Source organism: Podarcis gaigeae (assembly GCF_964106915.1).
Source record: "Podarcis gaigeae genome assembly, chromosome: Z".
In the NCBI taxonomy this organism is placed as follows: Eukaryota; Metazoa; Chordata; class Lepidosauria; order Squamata; family Lacertidae; genus Podarcis; species Podarcis gaigeae.
The window spans coordinates 1,734,637-1,755,058 of record NC_139691.1 but is presented as its reverse complement, the minus strand read 5'-3'; the positions used below and the strand labels follow the sequence as shown (position 1 = coordinate 1,755,058).

The 20,422-nt window shown below is 48.4% G+C and overlaps 1 protein-coding gene across 4 annotated transcripts in view; it reads right to left on the bottom strand.

The window, feature by feature from the left end:
* Positions 1 to 147: 147 nt before the first annotated feature.
* Positions 148 to 20,422, bottom strand: part of DENND1A (DENN domain containing 1A) — a 266,540-nt gene continuing 246,265 nt past the window's right edge. For 2 of the 4 annotated variants that reach the window (XM_083721669.1, XM_083721670.1), the window contains 4 exons: positions 17,415 to 17,503; positions 6,896 to 7,024; positions 3,720 to 3,975; positions 148 to 3,366 (listed from right to left, as the gene is read on the bottom strand). In XM_083721669.1, the coding sequence (XP_083577795.1) occupies positions 2,077 to 3,366; positions 3,720 to 3,975; positions 6,896 to 7,024; positions 17,415 to 17,503 (1,764 nt within the window). In that variant the 3' untranslated portion in view covers positions 148 to 2,076. The remainder of the gene's footprint in view (positions 3,367 to 3,719; positions 3,976 to 6,895; positions 7,025 to 17,414; positions 17,504 to 20,422) is intronic. The other 2 variants (XM_083721671.1, XM_083721672.1) reach the window with 1 other exon arrangement.

The following is a 20,422-nucleotide window of genomic DNA, read 5'->3' as shown; positions in this document are numbered from 1 at the left end:
AGATCAAAAGGCCAGCATCCTAACAGTGGTCACTCAGCAATAGCTCGGGGCACCTGCAAGCTGGAACTGGAGGATAGCACTGTCCCCTGACTTCCCCCAGTACACACCCCAAGCCTGTATGAAGCAGACCAGCACTCTCCTGCTTAGTGCGCTTTAAATATTTTACTATTCAGAACTAGGCAATATCAAAACATCTTTCCCCACCCGCCCACACCAGCAAAAAAGAAATAATACAAACCAGACAGAATGCCTAGTAGAAGCAAAAGTACTTGACAGAAGTGTGATGACATGAACACAGTGCCAAGAGGTATCCCCTGACAGTCAGCATCTGAAGGAATCAAAATACGTTCTTGCACTGTACAGGCTCAAGCATGGAGAAAGAAACCTCAATAACACTTCAGCAGCAGGAAGGAAACTGCAAGGAGGTCACAGAAACAAAGGTGGCGACAGCAGCAGCAGCATACACTGGAGAGGAAAGGGGCAGAGACTGGCCTTCCCCTGTGTGTGCAGGTGACTTCAGGTGTATAGAGATTCAGTGGCAAATTAATCGCGGTCCCAAAGGTGTGGTTTTTTATGGGGTGGTGGTAATCTAATTCAGCCAAGTTTTTTAAAACTCAAAAACTTAAGTGGCCAAATGAAACAGACTGCTCTATTAACTGCTGATATTTCCAGGGCTGGAAAAGGCCCAGGGCAAACGCAGCAGTAGGCTTTGTAGTTGGTTTGCAACGTTCTGGTGGTGATCAAACTGGCGTTGGCTGTGTGTTCTTTGCTCAAAAAGGAAGCTGGACGCAGCAACGTGGCTCCCTAGCAAGGGATGGCGAGGGAGGAGGAATCAGGCTGCCTTCTTTATGCTCCTAAGCAGCCTTGCCCTTCCTGGCACCCCCCAGGTGGCTTTTGGGCAGCATCACACAACTGTGCTGGTCGGGGTTGAAACAATTTGCAGCCCAAAACACCTGGGAAGAACCAGGTTGGAAAAAGCCGCTTTTACTGAAGAGCAGTTTACACTCAGATTTAAAACATGCTATGAAAAGCCCACACTTGTCCCCCTGTGCTCTACAGTTTTAACTTTGGGGTGCTTTGCTGCTGCTCACCACAAACAAGAACTCTTTACACCTTGGTCGTCTCCCTTTTTGGTAATAAGATAAGGTACGATTACATCTACTCGAAGTACTGCCACCTAGTAACATATATATATATATCTATAGATCTATATAATATTATATAATATTATATAATATTCACACACAGTTATATAAGATTTTGGGGAACCATGATAGGGGCATCGTGTGTCTTGCTCTAAACAGGTCCACTGCTGGTGATTCCAATTCTCTGATGAGCCTGAAAAGGTGCTTGCCCTCCTAGCAACCCAGCAGTGTGGTGCTCTCCAACATCGACAGAGAAACTCGGAGGGGAGCAGGGACCCCTTTGCGAATGGGTTCCCTGATGTGTGCAGAGGTTGTGGGGTGGGGGGTGGGGGAACAGTGCAGGGAGTTCAAAGAGCCACATGTCCACTAAATCAAAAGTGCACTGGAATGAGGAAGAAGCTATTAACAAAGAGTCCCGGGGGTTCAAAAGTCCAGTGGCAAATTCATCCCGTCTTTATACCTGCATTTAGACCTGGAAGCAAAACATGATTTGCGGCCTGTGAAAACACAGGAAAGACTCCCAAATTCAATACTGATCACATTGGTGAGGAAGTGGACCCTAGTGGGTGCAGGAAGAGAGAGGGCCGTGGCTGCAAGAAAATACCTCTTGACAACTGAACACTCTCCAGTTCAGAAGATACTTTGACGAAATTTGGAAGCTTGGGAATATGACTTATCTACCCCACCCCAGTGTTTTCTTCAGCTACTCTGAAGGCTTAAAGGATGACGGTAATCCATGGGAAGGGAGCCAGTGAAGGTTTCAGGGGGATCCTAACAGTGTTTAGCCAGGACATCCTACCAACAGGAGTTGGAGCGTAGGTAGTAGCTCCTGGCTGACTAACCCTTTTGCTCCAGTGGAGTTTGGTGCTTTTATACTGGCTCAACACACAACTTAACGGGAATGAAGGCCCCCTCCCACCGGAAGATTCACTCACTCAAATGTTTCCCACTGCCTTCTCATCTGTTCCACTTTACCTGGGGTGACGGAAACTTCTTGCTTTGTCTTATTTAGCAAGTCTTCAAAGGGGTCTTTAGTAGCCTGAGGTTGGCTAGGGAGTAACACTGACTCTACAGCTTTGGCCTTGGGGGGAACGAGCGGAAGGTCACTGGGCCTTGCAGCCAGCCTCGTCTTGGTCTCTAGTTTCGAGGCAGAATGGGTCAGGGGCAATGTTCGAATTTTGGAAGAGCCACAAAGCTTTGCTGGCTGCAGGGTATTGCTTTGGGAAGGGAGCTGGCTTTGCATTGGGGCTGCTGGAGACTGGGCAAACAGGTTAGGCATGGACAGCGTCAGAGGGTTTGGAGGAGGCCTCTGGGGCTGATAGAAGGTGGAGTGTGATGTGATAATGCTGGAGCTGTAAGCATGGCCTAGGGAAGGAGCAAAAGGGCTGCCAGGGGGCCTGACCAGGGACAACGGGACAGGTGCTGGCGTGGCCTGCACAAACGGGTTGAGAGATGCCTGCCCAAATGGTGCCGCAGAGGGAGGGTATCCCAGTGGCTGCCCAAGTGTTGCCGGCACGGGTGGCATGAGGTCACCTGCTGTTGTAGGGAAACCAGTTGTGAGATTGGGAGATGATGACCCTAGCAGGCTTCTGGCGCTGGGCTGGAAGCTCATCTCTTGACAACTCCCTGCTTTCAATGGATCTAGGAAGGCAAGGAGAGAGTCATTGTTGCTGCTCGTGTCCTCCACACAGACCTTGACCGGCTGAAGCATCTGTGTTCCATGGCCACTGCTGGGCAAGAGCTGGTGCTGGTGAGTGGCAAAACCAGCAGGCTGCCTGAATTCAGGGTCCAGAGAGATGTTTCTGGGTGCAAAAGTGTCCAGCATGAGCTCTGAAGCCAGGTCACTGGGTCCTGCAAGGCAGGTTGCGGTTTCAAGCAGTGCCTGTTGCTTGGCAAGTCTGGGTGCAGGTGGCAGCGGAACGATGCCCAGCTCTGGTGTCTTCCTGCCCTGCGGCCGTGGGATTGTGATGTTGCCTTGAGTGCCAGCCGAGGTCCCAACGTCCTTCTCGGGGAGATCCAGGATGGAGTCTCTGCTCCGCGGCCTCCATGGGGCGGAAGACATGTTCTCAAGAGGAGCCAAGGGCCTCTCCGGGGAGCTTTGGGAATACTTTGTGGGAATGGCCATGTCATCCTGGCCCAGGCCCCACAGCTGCTTGTAGGGGTGAGAAAACTTCATCCCTGGAGAAATCCAGCTCTTTTCAGAAAAGCCAGGATCCATCCGCTGCCAGGAAGCACACAGCAGGTCACAGAATCATAGAATCGGAAGAGCTCTCCACCACTTCCCCCCTCTCCCACAGAACCTCCTGCTGCGATGCTCCCTCTACCGGGATCTCTCTCATCCTCCCCCTCCTCCAATCCACTGAGGCAAAGCCTTCCTGGAAGCATCACTTTCTCCTCCCACGTGAGCCACCCCACCTTTCCTCCCCCACTCCTCTTCCTCCAGGCCACCTGACTTATGTGGTAAGGCCCCCTTCCCCAGGCCCTGATCCAATCTCTGCGTCCATGCCCCTTCCCCCCTTTCTCCACAGCCCCACACATTGTGCTTTTCTGTTCCCCCAGAAGCAAGCAACATACCTGGTAGTCAAAGGTCCTCTGCTGGTCCCCTTCATCCTTGGGGATCCTCAAGTCTTCCAAGCTCTTGGCTTGGCTGAGCAGCTGCGATGGAGGCTCTATCTCCAGCCCCGAGAATATGCCTCCCAGAAGGCTGATTTCCACAGGGCTGTCTGGTGTGGGTGGGGCAGCACTTCCAGAATCTGGAGGCCTCTCAGGGTTGACACTCTCTTCGCTCTCTGCGCTCTTGGACTCCTTCAGGGCACGGTAAGGCTGAGGCCTGGAGGGCAGGAAGATTTCATCAGCTTAGTGTACCACGGCTAAAGAATTCACCAACCCACTTCATAGTAAGAAAAAGCCAGCAGGAATTCAAGTCACTTTGGTAGGTCCACACGTCTAAAACATCTCCCGGGTCGGAGATGAGGCTCTTGCTTTCGAATACAAGGAGACCTGAAAGCAAGGCTAGCCTGGACCCTCTCACAAGTTCCAAAACTGCGTTTGGAAAAAAAGAGAGAGCAAAGATTAAGATTTATGCCAGTCAGCAGTGGTTGAACGCTGATGCCACATTAACTTCAGTGTAACACATCCAGGCTTTTAAAATGGGAGCAGATTTTGATGTTTTACGTGCCTCGTAAGAGCAATAAGGTAGTAACTGTAGCTGACAAACTCCTTTACAGACTAAGACATGCACTTATCACAATCAAACCAGTGGAGACGGGAAAAGGTCAAGGAGCCAGGGCAGTTTGGTGGGGGAAGAGGAGGGCTGGCATCCATGTGGTTGGCACTTTGAATGCATTGAGGGAGGAAGTGAATCTGTACTGGCCCCCGATGGGGGAAACTCAGGGAACATCAGACCCCATTATCCTGAGGGGGTCTTTGGAACCAGATACAAAGCCTGTGAGATGGGGAACGCAGTCCCAGCACACTTGCACATGAAACTGCACATCACACATCCCTCCCAGGCAGGGTCCCTGCTCTGCTGTTCCAGAGACACAGCTCAGCTCCCTTCGCTCTGGTTGACTCCGTGCAAGGTGTTCCTGGTGCCTTTGCTGAGGTAAGCATCAATGATTAAACCAGTGTCACCTTATCAAGAGATACCATGGTCCATTATGGGCGAGAGAGAATCTATTGTGGGCTCATTGAGCACCAACCAGCATTGGTCCTGCATACCTTGGCAAATGGGCCTTGAACACCCTGCGATTTGCATGTCGGCTCCACATGTGAGGGAGAGGCAGCGCAATGCGCATCCAATTAACACCATAAACTGACATGCATTTTTATGGTGATTGGCATTTGACTGGCAGCCAGTCTCACCGTGCCCTTTAAACAAGGCTTCAGATTGAGGAAAACATTGGAGAGGCACCAGGAAACAGCAGCAAAGCAAGGGAGTCCTCGTCTCTCTCTGGCGCCTTGATAAACTGTACCCTGCAAACTCATTAGCAAAGGGTGGCTCGTTCCATCCCCCATTAGAGAAGGAAACGCAGTTTGCTCAGATACGGTGGATGCCTCATTACCGCCGGGCGCAACACAGAGTTGCCTGTGGGGGGACCGGAAGCTTTAGCCAGCAGAATTTTCTGCAAGAGGCATTCTCTCTCTCTCTCTCTCTCTCTCTCTCTCTCTCTCACACACACACACACACACACACACACTTGTATGGAGATGAAAAGTGTCACGTACAAGGTAGCCAAGTGCAGAACGTCAACCTATGTTGGGAGAAGATGGAGTGTGCCCCTGTTGATTCTCCTTGACCTCTTGGCTGCTTTCTGCACCACTGACCATGGTACTGTCCTGGGGAGATTCCCAGAGTTGGCCGCAGGGGGCACTGCTTTGCACTGGTTCCATTTTGACATGGATGCTCAACTCCAGAAGGTGGTGATTTGGGGAAGCTGCTTGACCCCATGGAGATTCCATCTGAGATTCCAGAGAGTTTGATCTCATCCCTCTAGCTGAGTGGGGTCATTTTTGGAAAGTGTTGTCACCAGTGTGCCAATGACACACAACTCTGTTTGTTTACAACTCAAGCACATGGGTCAGTGGATGTGCTGAATTGGTACCCGGGCTCGGTAACAGACTGGATGAAGCACAATCCAGGTAAGGCTGCAGCACTGCTGGCCAATGCAATGCATTCTGTTCTGGAGGGGGCGGCACTCCCATTGAAGGAGCAGGTGTGCAGCTTTGGCAGGGATGGGGGGGGGCAGGCTGGAGGCGGGTGTTACTCTTGGATCCAACCTTATCATCAGAGGTACAAATCATGGCCCTGAGTACCTTCTGCCAGCTGAGGTTGGCAGACCAGCCACAACCCTCTCTGGACATGGAAAGCCTGGCTTCAGTTGCCTGTGCTCTGGTAACCTCTAGACTATAGCACTGCCATGTGTTACACATGGAGGTGCCTTTGAAGATGGTTTGGAAATGACAGTGAGTACAGAAGGAAGACGCCAGATGGTTCTGCAGAACAAGAAGGAAGGTGTGAAAATATAGCACCAGTACTGGCTAGACTGCACTAGCTGCCCATTATTTTTTGAGTCCAAATCAAGGGGCTGGTTTTTACCCTGAAAGCCTTATGCAGCCGGGGGCTAATATAGATAAAGGAGCACTTTTCCCCATATGAACATTCCTGGACCACCTAAAGCCCTTCCCTGCATGCTATCCCTAAGGGAGGTCCACAGGGTGGCAATGCGAGAACAGACCTTCTCTGTAGCCACTCCCCATTCATGGAAAGCTTCCCTTGACAGTGTTTCGGTGCCAAGCAAAAACGCTTTCATTCTCCTAACTGTTTTGGGCAGCACCAATATAGTATATTGTTAAAGTTGTGGGTTTTTTTGTAATTTCGCTATTTGATATTTCCTTACTTGCAAATTGCTTTGAGACTCTTTAATTGGGAAGTGCTATACACATTTAATAACCCTAAACCAAGAAAACATGGTGATGAGGGGGCAATGACTACCTGGAACCCCAAAGGTACATTAAGAAGCACGACTCAGCACAGAAACATGCAGAAACATTCGGTGCTGGGAGAAGAGCAAAGCCTGGAAGTCCATGACAAGAGCTGTGCAGGAGACATGCTCATATGCACACACACACATGCATGACACGTGCCACAGAAACACCCAAGCAAGGGAAAGACTAATACATCAGTGGGGTGCCCCAAGCATGGAAGGGGAGCAGCTCTGGCTAGTGCAGCAAAGAGTCAAGGTATAGACCATTCAAAGGGAGCAGAGAAGAGGAAGCTGTCAGAGAAGGCGGAGCCGGGGTCATCTTCCTGCGGAAACTCATCGCCGGAAGAGTCCTCTGAGAGAAAGACCGTATAGTGGCGTGTAGGCTTTACCAAGCTGAAGGAAACGAGAGAGAAAGAGAGAAAAGGAAGGAAGGAAGGAAGGAAGGAAGGAAGGAAGGAAGGAAGGAAGGAAAGAAAGAAAGAAAGAAAGAAAGAAAGAAAGAAAGAAAGAAAGAAAGAAAGAAAGAAAGAAAGTTACTGAATTGAACCTGCAGAAGGAAAGAAAAACTTAACACACACAAAAATGTCAAAAGTTTCTATGTTTCTGAACTGGGTAGCTGCATTCAGGAAGGACATAGCTTATAGGGAGGAAAGTTTAAGTAAAGATTGTCTTTTTATACACTCCTGGGGAGCTGACTTCAGGTAAGAGGTGGAGGGCAAAGAAACTCAAGGAGCCCTACTATATTCTGGCTACTATCCCATACTCCACCTCAGCCCCCACCTAGAATGCTGTACCCCAGGTCAAAATCAACCTTACAAAAGCACAAAGACAGGCTTCCAGCTGCATAAATGGAAAGACTTTGTCTGACAAGATCACAGCAGGAAAAGTTCCCCGATGGCAAAATGGAAAAATACTGGAGCCCGTGATAATCTCTGGCATGCAGGTCCTGTCAGAAACTTAAGTCATCTCAGCCACATTCCCCTGGGAGGAACTCAGACAGGTGATCCATCCAGAACCGGTGCCTGGGTGGGGTTAGCCAAAGAGGGCTGAGAAAAGCATGCACATGTTCCAGTCCAAAAAATAAGCTGGTATTCTCTTCTCAAGTACCCTCTCTCTATACAGAAAGCTGAACGTGGAGAAAGGCAGAACCTGTTTCCACCACTGTGGTGGCACCATTTACACCTACTGCAATAATGGAAGTGGCTGCAGGTTTGTGTACAACCTGGCTCAGAGTGGCATTCCTCTACACCAGGCAAGTCCTATTTCAAGGAGGCTGAGATCTACCATCCAGTATCAAAACTGGCAGTGATCTACCACACTCTCCCATTGTCATTCTGAGCTTATGATAAAAATAATAACCAATGATAGTTGCTTCCATAAAACCTGAAAAGTTAATCATAAGTCAATATATTTTAAAAAACACATGCTTTGTATACTTGTAATAACATAAGAAAATAATTGAGGACAGGGTCCTACATAATCAGAACATTATGCACGGACTGTTTTTCACAAAAACTCATGCCATAATAAATGTGTTGTCTTTAAAGTACCCCAGGACTCTTGCTGTTTTTCAAATGAGTCAGGGGCACATGTCAACCACAGCGGTTTCCCCCATAGTTCGAAACAGAAACTGGGCAAACTCAACTGCAGAGTTGACAGCCTTCGAGCACCACCTTAAGAACTGGACAGAACCTGTAGAAGCCCTTTCTCCTGGATCCAAGTCACCCCTTCCTTTCGAGTAAACCAGCCCTTTCTCTCTTTGAGGAGCCAGCACACAGGGCTGCACCCACCCGCCCACCCAACCTTCCTGCTCTTTTGCCTTCTGAGTTAGCTGTCCAGGCAGGCAGGGCCCCAGTGCTGCAGCTGCAGGTAGCGAGAGAGCCAAAGAGCCTCACACCTCTCCCAAGGTCTCGCCTGCTGCTGCAAATGACTAGCGCGGAAAGGGGGTTGTAGATAAAGGGCGGGGTGTTTTTTGGGGGGGAGGAGGGGAACATGCTGCACACCCCGTAGGACTTTTGTTTTGTTTTCCCATCAATGCATTCGGCCCAATTCTCTTGTATGTCTTCTCGGAAGCACCGTATTTTTCGCTCTATAAGACGCACCTTTTCCCTCCTAAAAAGTAAGGGGAAATGTGTGTGTGTGTCTTATGGAGCGAATGCAGGCTCCATGGCTTCAGCGAAAGCAACACAAAGCCTCCGGAGCGTAGCAGGAGAGCTCCCGCTGCGCTCCGGAGGCTTCGCGTTGCTTTCGCTGAAGTCAGGAGAGCAAGAGGGGTCGGTGCGCACTGATCCCTCTTGCTCTCCTGGCTTCGCTTCGCTGGAGAGGCACTGCACAGCTTTCCCTCTCTGCACAGCACCCCTTCAGCAAAGCGGGAGGAGAAATGGAAGGGGCTCCGTTTCTCCTGCCGCTTCGCGGAAGGGGCGCTGCGCAGAGAGGGAGAGAATATATTTTTTTCTTGTTCTCCTCCTCTAAAACTAGGTGCGTCCTATGGTCGGGTGCGTTTTATAGAGCAAAAAATATGGTAAATCCCTCCGAGAGGAGCAGAGTGGGTGGGATGGCAGCAGCCACGTAGGGTTCCTCCCTCGTTGGTTTACAATGGGAGGGGAGGGCACGGCAGTCCTCTCCTCAAGGGCTGGATCCTGGAATGTCCAGCACCATCTCTCTCTCTGGACCCAAACCAGCCCTTTCTCTTGATGAGCCAGCGCACAGGGCTTCTCTCTCTCTTTCCCGGCCCCTCCATCTGCATACGCCTTCTCCCGCCTCATGCCCACTTGCTTCTCCTTCAGAGAGACAGAGAGAGAGAGAGATCAACGAGAACCAATCCCACAATCTACCAGTCAATTTCGATTAATGCGCTGGACAATGCTGCTCTACATGATCCCGAGAGGAAAAACAGAAAAGAAGAAGGTGGGTTTACAGGTGCGAACTGGTACCACAAATAGCGTCCATGTCAGTTCTTCTAGAGATGGTAGCTCAAAGTTTTCTCCTCAAAAACAAGTTGAGTTGTCTTTTCAGCTGTGACGCATCACTAAAATATTTATTATTATAAAAAATACATCTGCCTTGTCAGTGGATGCTCTGTGCTCTGCCTACACACAGACAAGTTTTACAACCCACATGTCTGGATGTTTCCAGAGAAAACATAACGGTTGGGGTGTTCTCATACACAAGGATTTGTAAAGCATGTGCCATTTCTGAGGTCCAGAGCTGGATTCTACAGTCACAGAAAACAATCTCACTTCAGTGGATCTCCACAGGGCAGGCAGCAGCTAAGAATATGCTCCACAAGGTGTTTTATTGGAAAGGGGGCTGGATGTGCCAAACATGCACTGCTGCTCATGTCAAAGGAGCCTGTGCAGGAGAAGTTCCCAGAGGAAACGGAATCTGTTAAGCATGAAGGTTTTTGCGGCAATTCCTAAATCAGCCAATGCAACTTTTTGCACTAAAAGGCCATGAATAACCAACATTTTTTAATTCTGTTTTTTATTAATCCACCTACAGTGGTACCTCGGTTTAAGAACAGTCCAATTTAAGAACAATTCAGTTTACGAACTCCGCAAAACAGGAAATAGTGTCGCAGTTTGTGAACTTTACCTCGTTCTAAGAACGGAATCCAAACGGTGGAAGGGCACCGGCGGCAGGAGGCCTCATTAAGGAAAATGCACCTCAGTTTAAGAACGGTTTTGGTTTAAGAACGGACTTCCGGAACGGATTAAGTTCATAAACCGAGGTACCATAGAATCATAGAATCATAGAATTGGAAGAGACCACAAGGGCCATCGAGTCCAACCCCCTGCCAAGCAGGAAACACCATCAGAGCACTCCTGACATATGGTTGTCAAGCCTCTGCTTAAAGACCTCCAAAGAAGGAGACTCCACCACACTCCTTGGCAGCAAATTCCACTGTCGAACAGCTCTTACTGTCAGGAAGTTCTTCCTAATGCTTAGGTGGAATCTTCTTTCTTGTAGTTTGAATCCATTGCTCCATGTCCGCTTCTCTGGAGCAGCAGAAAACAACCTTTCTCCCTCCTCTATGTGACATCCTTTTATATATTTGAACATGGCTATCATATCACCCCTTAACCCCCTCCTTTAGATTCATATGCATTGCAGTTGTACATGCCACAACCTGAAGTGGAAAATTTAGGGAAATCTGTTGAAAAGCAGTATTGTGAAATTTGCAGCCCAGGGATTGGGGACAGACAATATTTGCCTTGCAAAGATTATGCATTTCGCAATCCCTTCCATCAGAACGAAGTGAACTGCATAAGGCCTGTAAGGTGTTGTCTCTTGGCTTATTCAGACGATGGAACACGGAGGCCATGTAGCTCAGTTCTGCCCACACTGACTGGAAACGGCTCTTTCAGAAAGGAGTCTCTCCCAGCCAGACCTGGAGAACCTGAGCCTGAGACCTTCTGCATGCAAAGCAGCTGCGCTGCCTGCAAATCACTACTTGGGTGCCGCTTTTGCAGAGTACAAGACTAAGGCAAGACCACAACACATTGAGGTCTAACACAACAACACCAGAAAGGTCCACTGATGAGTGAACTTCTTTTCTGACTGTATGCTGACGTAAGAGCCCTGAGGCTGGATCAGGCCAAGGGCCCATCTGGTCCAGTATCCTCACCGTGGCCGCCAAGACACCTTAGTGGGAAACCAGCAAGCAGGATCTGAGCGCAAGAGCAATCCTCTCCCCTCCTGTGGTTTTCAGCTGCTGGCATTCAGAAGCATCGCTGCCTCTGTCCATGGAGCAGCCATTGGTAGCCTTCTTCATAAAAATCTGTCTTATCTTTAAAAGTCATCCAAATTGGGGGGCTGTCACTGCCTCCTGCAGTTTTAACTATGTGCCACATAAAGAAATACTTTTTTCTCTGCCCTGAATCTTCCAACATTCAGCTTCATCAGAAGTCCCTGAGTTCTAGCGTTAGTTGTTTTAAATTATTTATGAATGTTGTTTTTAGCTCTTGGGTGAATTCTCCCTTAGGACTAGACTAGAACATCATTCAAGAAGGATATCTTCTTTCTAGTCATCAGGTAACCAATTGGCTGAAACTGCAAGACCTGGAGAAGCACTGAATTTCTGAATGGAGAGGTGCTGGACCACACTCACCACCCTGGAAAACCTCCCCACCTTTCCTTTCTCTTAATTCAGCACGTATAGCTAAGCATGCCTGGGCTTAATTCCTCCCTTTACTAGTTCTGAAGGCAGTATTAAGAAACAGAGAAATCACAAGGTTGTGCTTTTCAGGCTATATTTTGGCTCAGCCATACCCAAAGAACCGTGGAGGGGCAAAATATACACCCCCCTTTCCTGGTGAATGAGAGCCCACTTGTGATGAAGCTTACATGATGCTTGAATGCAGGGGAGGAGTCAGATGGAGGGCCAATATATTTTGCATGGCCCAAAAAATTATCAAAGACATGAACAGATCACCAGAAAGCCATCCCACCAAAATAGTTTGACTACCCAAGAAACAGCCAGCACTGCTGAAAGGCTGCCTCTTATGACAAAGTGGATGGCATCAGCAACCTGCTTCAAATTTCAGCACCAGGATGGGATTTTGGTTGAAGAGGGGAAGGGACGAGTGCTTGAAAATGTCCAAGTGTAAATTTTTCATTAGCTTGCGGCAGCTGAATCCGGTGTGAGCCTCTTCCCTCATTAACCCAATTCGGCTTCTCTCTCCTGCCGACTGCCACCTACCACTCGCTCGCATTTCACACACAAAGAGCTGTCTCTGGAAAGGCGGTCGCAGCAAGCCGGCTCTGAGGCGAGCGAGCGGCAGTGGGAACTTTGCAGGGGTGGGGGGAGGTAAGGGACCTGTCCGTCACAGCACCAGCCCTCAGCTCTCTACATGACTGCTGGGGCTCCTGCCTCCCTAATCTTTTCACCAAGTTCCCATGCAGATGGCTTGCTGATCTCCTTCTAATGTTTAGTTTAACATGTCTCCGGTTAGCGCCAGCATATGACAGTGCTGACAGCCGTGGCTGTTCCTTTTTAAATATCATGTCAGGATCACGGCGCAATAAAGCCGAAGACGCGCTCCACGGCGCTGCCTACCATTAGGAGAGTTGCTGCTTCGGTTTTAATGAGGACAATCTGCATTTCGGGGGCTTTCCCTCCCCCCTACCAATGTGTCAGGATGCCTGGACAAATCAGCAGCACATCACGTTGGCCAAAAACCAAGTGCTGACAAATGTAGATATTTCAAATTTAATTGACACCTAAACGTACTTAAGACAGATAAAGGAAAGGAAACAAAAGAAGGGGAGGGAATTGAGGGGGGAAGTGGCTGAGCCATGGGGACGGCCATCACATGGCAGGAACCCTGTCGCCAGGTTGAGATGGGGAAGGAGACAGGCTTCATTCGGAGTGCGGAGCTTTGCAGGCTTAGGGCAAAAGGCAGGTCCTGGAAGGCCTTGGTCAGTTCTGTTTCAAAAGTCTCTTGTTTCAAAGAGAAGAAGAAGAAGAAGAGTTTGGATTTGATATCCCGCCTATCACTCCCTTTAAGGAGTCTCAAAGCGGCTCACATTCGCCTTTCCCTTCCTCCCCCCCAACAAACACCCTGTGAGGTGAGTGGGGCTGAGAGACTTCAGAGAAGTGTGACTGGCCCAAGGTCACCCAGCAGCTGCATGTGGAGGAGAGGGGAAGCGAACCCGGTTCCCCAGATTACGAGTCTACTGCTCTTAACCACTACACCACGCTGGCTCTCACCCTAGTCTGACACAAGCCAGGGCAAAGGTCTGTTTGGACACAGCAGTCTCTGATTCCTAAGAGCACAGGTGCTGGTGCAGGAGCACAGCGGGGTGGCATGTGTTGACCGCACCCAGGGTCAGGCAAGGATTGTGCTCCCCAATCTCACTGTGGGTGCTGCCCAGTAGGCAACAGGTGCACTTTGCTCACTGCCCCCCCCCCCCGGGATGGCTGCTCCTCATGGAGTTTGCTTGTCAGTTGCTGCGTAGGCACTCTCAGTTCAGCAAGCTACTGCTTGGCGTGGCCAGCACTCCTTGGCGGGCATGGCAGCGTCCTAGCAGTGCGGGAGCCACAGCTGTGCCAGGTCTTGGGGGAGGGCGGTAGAAAGCAGGCTGAGGCGCCAAGCGCGGCCCTGCCCTTAGCTGCACAGCACGAGGGGGGGGGGTGCCAGTGGGTCCCAGGAAAGCTGCTGGCTTTCTTTTCTGCCCTCCCGCTGCAGGACATGTACTCCACCAATGGGACACGCTGGGAGGGGGGCCCCAGGGAAGGACCAGCGCAGGCTGGGGAAGTCAGTCCAGCTAGCAGGAGTTCTGCTCAGGGACAGGCGTCCCTTCACTGGCCACCAGGAGAAGGAGGCACCGCTGGAGCCCAACAGGCAGACAGTTCAGGCCAAAGTGAGAGAACAGGTGCCGAGAAGAAGAGGTGGCTCCTAAGCAGATGGCTCAAGCAAGTGAACAAAACCACATGCTAGGGGGGAAAGCACTCCGACCTTCAGAAATCAGTAGCTAATCCCTCCGGGGGGTGGAGAACACTGATCCTCAAATAGGCAAGGCGGAGGTTCAAGTCATGCAAAACTCATCCCGAGGAAACATTGGACAGAGAACCCTTTCTCCTAAGATAATCTCACGCCACTTGTGCAAAAGAAGAGCTTCTTGTGGCCCCAGCATAACATTCTTTCCTATCCCCAAAACAGCTAGTTGTACTGAAAAGTCCTTTGGGACTGAGAAATATTATTAATTCAATTTCTTATTTGCTTCTTATGCAAAAGAGTCTCATACAAAATTGTAAGCACATAATGCATAACATAAAACTGGGAAAGGGGCAGAAACAAATGGGAGCAGCAGCTGGAAGGGCAGCCTGGGGGGGGGGCAGGGAAAAACTGCTGGAGATGAAGTGGTGTCCCATGGCAAAGCCGTCTCCGGGAAGCAACCCAGCCCCTTTCCGCTCGGGGATCCCTCAGAACCCCCTCAGGAAAGAAATGTGTGTGTACTGGATGGTGGGTGTTGTAACCTTGTTTTTTGTTAGTATATTTGCTGTTGTATTGTTTTGCTATGTTATTATAAAACGGTTTTGGTATTGTTTGTTTTCTTTGTTTTAAGATGCTTTGAACATGAATGAATGAATGAATGGCCTTTGCCGGAAAAGCAGCAGCAGAAGTTACCAAGTGTGGCCCTGGATCTGGAATTTGGGGCACATATTTGATACGAGCTGAGAATGTGAAGGTCTGTGGGAGCTCAAGCAGCCATGGGCCCACACGGAGCCCCTGCCAGTTACGCTACTAATAACCTGTGGTTATTAGTTTGGAGGAATCTTTTCTGCCAGTGTCCACCAAAGAACCAGCAAGAAGAGGAAGGTCTTCCTGGGCACCGAAGACTCTTCCAGTGTTTAAAGGGAAGCTAAACTAGCTGGGGTGACCAGCAGTGCTGACCTGACCTCTGTGGTGCTTTGCCAGTTCTGAACCGCTGGGCTCAAGAGCTGCCTGGGGAGAAGGGCTGTGAAGGGACTTCAGGAGCTCAATGAAGGAATCTGCCCTTTGTCACCAGGAGGAATGCAAATGCATGCCTTGTGACTCAGTAGAGGAGAATGGGGAAAACAGCTTCCATCAGGGCTAGTCCTTCCCACATCCCCTTTGAAGAAAAAGTTGGGGAAAGAGAGGAGAAAGGGAGAGAAATAGGGATTCACGAGCTGCAACTTACAAACACATCTAAAACCTGGCCAATATCTGCCCCCAATTAGGGACTAGGCCTCTAATATTGGTGCTCCTGGGACTTGCAGCTTTTGAATGCTTTTAAGAATTACTTTATGTATGTACTAATTTTGTTGGTTTGTTGGGTGTGTGTTGTTTTTGCTTTAATGAACTGCCCTGAGTGGTTTTTAAGAGGCAAGACTAGATATTACAAAAAATAATAATAAGGAAAATAGACCTTAAGGGAGATGATCCCACCCTAGTCCCCGCGGGGGAGAGCAGCGTTTTCTCCTGATGGCCCTCCTGAGAAGGCCTCCGTCACCAGGAAGGGGGCCGTGGGGAGGGCACTTTGTTTGCCACACGACTCCCTCAGGGCTGCCTTGTTTGTTTTAACACCAAGTGGCTGGTGGCAGCCTTCTGTTTTCACAGGCGGAGGTGGTGGAGAAGCAGCAGCAGTGAGGAGAGCCCCCAGGAAGCCCGCGTAGCACTTGAGGCAAGGAACTTGCAAGCACACTTACATGTCGCTTCCACTAGATTTACAGGCAGCAAAGGGGTAGGCAGGGTGATTTACAACAGTGAGATTTTGGGAACTGCTTGGACCTTGGCGCTGAAACATTTACACCTTCAGTGTGGGCACAGCTCATTAACATTGCCACAAACTCCCCGTGATAATTTATCCACCCATTTCTCAGGACTCTCTTGAGAATCAGACGCTAAATACATTTACAGGTGAAACTCGAAAAATTAGAATATCGTGGGAAAGTTCCTTTCTTTCACTAATTTCAAAGGTGAAACTACTACATGAAATAGACTCATGACATGCTAAGCTAGATATGTCAAGCCTTGATTTGTTCTACAGGTGAAACGTGAAAAATTAGAATATCATGGAAAAGTTCATTTATTTCCGTAATCCATCTTGAAAGGTGAAACTGATATATGAGATCGACTTGTGACATGCAAAGCGAGATACGTCAAGCCTTGATTTGTTATCATTGCAACAATCATGGCGTACAGCTGGTGAAAACCCCAAATTAACAATCTCAGAAAATTAGAATATTCAAGGAAATCGGCAAAACAAGGGTTGCAAATTGAGCAAGATTGGACCTCTGAGAAGTAGAAGCACATCTCGCTTGGCATGTCATGAGTCGATCTCATATATGAGTTTCACCTTTTAAGTTGAATTACTGAAATAAATCAACTTTTCCACGATATTCTAATTTTTTGAGTTTCACCTGTAATAGCAACAGGCAATCGGATGACATTAAATATCTGAGAGCCATAGGATTTACCCTCAGGGTGGGATAAACAGACTCTTCTCTGGAGCCCATTTTCTGACTAGTGATGGTGGAAGGGAAGGTCAAACACAACAGTCTTCCTTGTGCCTATATTTATCTAAAAATCTTAATTCTCTCTGATGCTTTCGCATAACCCAAAAGGGAAAAAGAAGTAATCAGATGCAAAGAGCGCATAAGAAAAAGAATACAGCGCATTCAACTTTTGTTATATTTAAATGGTTCATCTCTAGGAAATGCTGCTTTTCCTTGCTGGAAAGCAGACCAATTTCCTTAACTGTTTCTAAAACGCAATTAGCTCCTCCTTTGGCTTCTGATTGTACATGGGGATGGCAGTGAAGAGAAGCCACAGGGATCACTGGGTTTTGCTCCATGATTTGCAAAACACACTTTTAACAAAGATTCCCAAGCAAAGCTGCTTTGTGCAGCTGTTCACGTTTCGTACCTTGAACAAATCCAGCCATCCTTAATGACTGTGGGTCCTTGGCCCTCTTCCACAAGAGGGCGATCACGTTCCACTGACGGAAGGCTCCTGTCAGGTTCAAAGGCAGGTGACTGTTTTCCACTGAACAATCGAGAATACCTCCTCCTCCCACCCATCCTGGGCCCAAAGACCCTCAGCAAAGTTAAGCTGCTTGCCTCTTTGCAGAAATCAAGCATATTTCTTAGAACTTCAGAGGCTTTGGCGCTAGGCTGACGTTTGCAGAATGTTCTCAACTTTATTGCACTAGTGGCAGAAATGGAAGGATAGGAGGAATATATCCTCCCACGACAACCGCTCCCCCCCCCCCCCCACACTTCAGACAAGAGGAATGCAGAGGCACAGCTACTCACTGGTCTGGGCTGGATACGGAAGTCCTCTGGCCATCAGTGGCAACGTTGCTTTTGGGCCTCCTGGCCACCTGGGGTCTGGGGGGCCGAACCTACGTGACAGGAGAGTGGAGACATTTTCAGCAGTTCTAACAAGCTACACAAATTCATACGGAACCTACAAAAATCAATCCCTTTCTTTTCAACATGGATCCCATTTCAACATGCCTGCAAATGACAACGAGACCCTTTGCTAAATGCCCTGCGTACAATTTCATCAGCAAGACGTCCAACCCTGGAAGTTCAGAAGATGGTGGGTGGACAGACAGAATAACCAAACAAAGGAATTTTTATTTTTTTGAGGGACATAAGTAGCCAGCACACCTGTGTCCTGGAGGAAGACACCGGTCAAGGAAGGGGCACTTGGTCTGCTGTGGGCATGAGGCTGGGAGAGAAAAAGCAGCAAGTGGCTTTGTGAAATTTGGGGCATGAACTCCCAAAGTGAAACTTCAGGACCCACGTATAAGTCAGAGTTGGAAAGAAGCACTTCAAATTCCTAAATGCCAGAATCTATTTCGGGGAGCCCCCTTTGAAATGGGCTGGGTGCGAGGCCTGTGCAAGAATGGGGGGAAGGGCAACACTCTTCACCATCCAGGGACTTATCCAGCCTGGTGCACAGTAACGGAGAGCTCCAGAGTCCGGCACCAAACAGTCTTCAGGGTGTACATCTGTCTGCAATAAATCCACACCCCAATCCTAAGCCCTTTTATATGGAATAACCCTGATTCTAGTATTGTTTACTTACAATCGTGTAAACCAGCTTAGAACCACAGCCTTAGTTTTACCATAAAATAAAATAAAAAATTGAGCACCTACACAATAATGGCTTCTGAGGGAAGTGCCTCACAGGTTGAAAAACTGCACTGAGTAGAGAGCACAGACTGGATGAGGTGCTTTGGGTGTCTCTTTCAGTGGTTTTAATGGAGTGTGTTGCCAGGAGCACAGATTCCAGGAAAGCACCACACTCTCCTGTAGTTAAGCTAAGAGCGTAACAAGAAAGGGAGAACATAGGAAGAGCCTTCTGGATGAGGCCCATCTGGTCCAGCCTCCTGGTCTCCCAGGGACCAACCACATGCCCAGTGGGAAGTCCACAAGCAAGACATGGCAACAAGAGCACTCTCCACACTTGCGATTCCCAGCCACTGGGAGCCATAGGTTTGCTGCCTCCAACAGTGGAGACAGAACAGTGAACTGAGGAATTTGAAACTTATCTCCCAGGCAGGTTGTCAAAAGCAACATCAACACTGCAACATACTCACTTCGCTTAGTACCTCACAAACAGAGAGGCCAGGAATGAGCCTTCAATGGGCGGAGGTCTCGCCATGCATACAGCTTGCACAAGACAGGCCCACGAGCAAACAGGGAGCAGAACTGGCTACAAATGTGGGTCCCATTTCCAAGGGAAGCCCCCAGCCTACTTAACCTCACTTTAAGCAGCTAGCCCTAACAATGATTTGCCATATTTTTTGCTCTATAAGTCTCACTTTTTCCCTCCTAAAAAGTAAGGGGAAATGTGTGTGCGTCTTATGGAGCGAATGCAGGCTGCGCAGCTATCCCAGAAGCCAGAACGGCAAGAGGGATTGCTGCTTTCACTGCGCAGTGATCTCTCTTGCTGTTCTAGCTTCTGAGTTTCAGAATATATTTTTTTTCTTGTTTTCCTCCTCCAAAAACTAGGTGCATCTTATGGTCTGGTGCGTCTTATAGAGCGAAAAATACGGGAATTTATTATTTATATGGCGCCCATCTGACAGGGTGGCCCCAGCCACTTTGGGAGGCTTCCAGCATAAACGATAACATAATAAAGCACCATACATTAAAAACTTCCCTAGACAGGGCTGCCTTCAGATGTCTTCTAAAAGTTATTTATTTCCTTGACATCTGATGGGAGGCCGTTCCACAGGGCGGGTGCCACCACTGAGAAGGCCCTCTGCCTGGTTCCCTGTAATTTGGCTTCTCGCAGTGAGGGAACCGCCAGAAGACCCTCGGCACTGGACCTCAGTGTCTGGGCAGAACGATGGGGGTGGAGACGCTTCTTCAGGTATACTGGACCAAGGCCATTTAGGGCTTTAAAGGTCAGCAGCAACATTGAATTGCGCTCAGAAATGTACTTGGATGTTGTCCTTCGACTGGCAGGTGAAGAAATGTTCTTGGGCCAACAGCCTTTGGGGAACTGACTGTTTTTAATGAAAGGGCTGGTGGCATGCTGTTTTTATTTTAACCATTTGTACGTTTTAAACATATTTTATATATTTATATAGGTTTAATTCTATCAATGCTTCATTGTTTTTTAATGATTTTTCTGCCTAAGTTTTTAACGTCACAGGAAGGCTTTCGTATGAATGTACCTTAAAAGAAAGAGCTTCCCATGGCCAAAACTGGCCTATGTCAATCTTTTCTTCTTCTTTTTTATTGATTTATTATGCAAATAAAGACAAAGAAAGAAAAGAAAAAGAAAAGAAAAACACACACACACATGCACACACACACCCTACATACATACAGACAAAAACAAAACATGTACAAAAATAAATAAGCAACGAAAATGGAACAAATTCAAAGAATATAAACAGTAAAGTAAATAACTAAGAAAGACACCCCAGGGAGTGGGGTTTCTCTGCTGAAGTGCTGGCTTTTCTGGGATGGGTTCCATCTGCTTATTTTTTGGTTTTGGTTTTGACTTCTGTCAGTCACTCAGCAGCTGATTTCCTGTGGCTAAGACAGCTTCTCTGTATTTCATTATATTCCTCATCTTGGTATGAAGAGTCATATTCTCACTTACTGGTTTATTCTAAACACAGCCAAATCCTGGTCGTATTTAGGCATTTCCATTCCTTCTGGATAGTTTTTAAAAACTTATTCCTTAAGGCTTCGGTTAGCTTAGCAAGTTCCAAGTACTCACTTAACTTTTGTAGCCATTCTTCTTTAGTTGGTACATAATTACCCTTCCAATTTTTGGCTATTAATACCGTAGC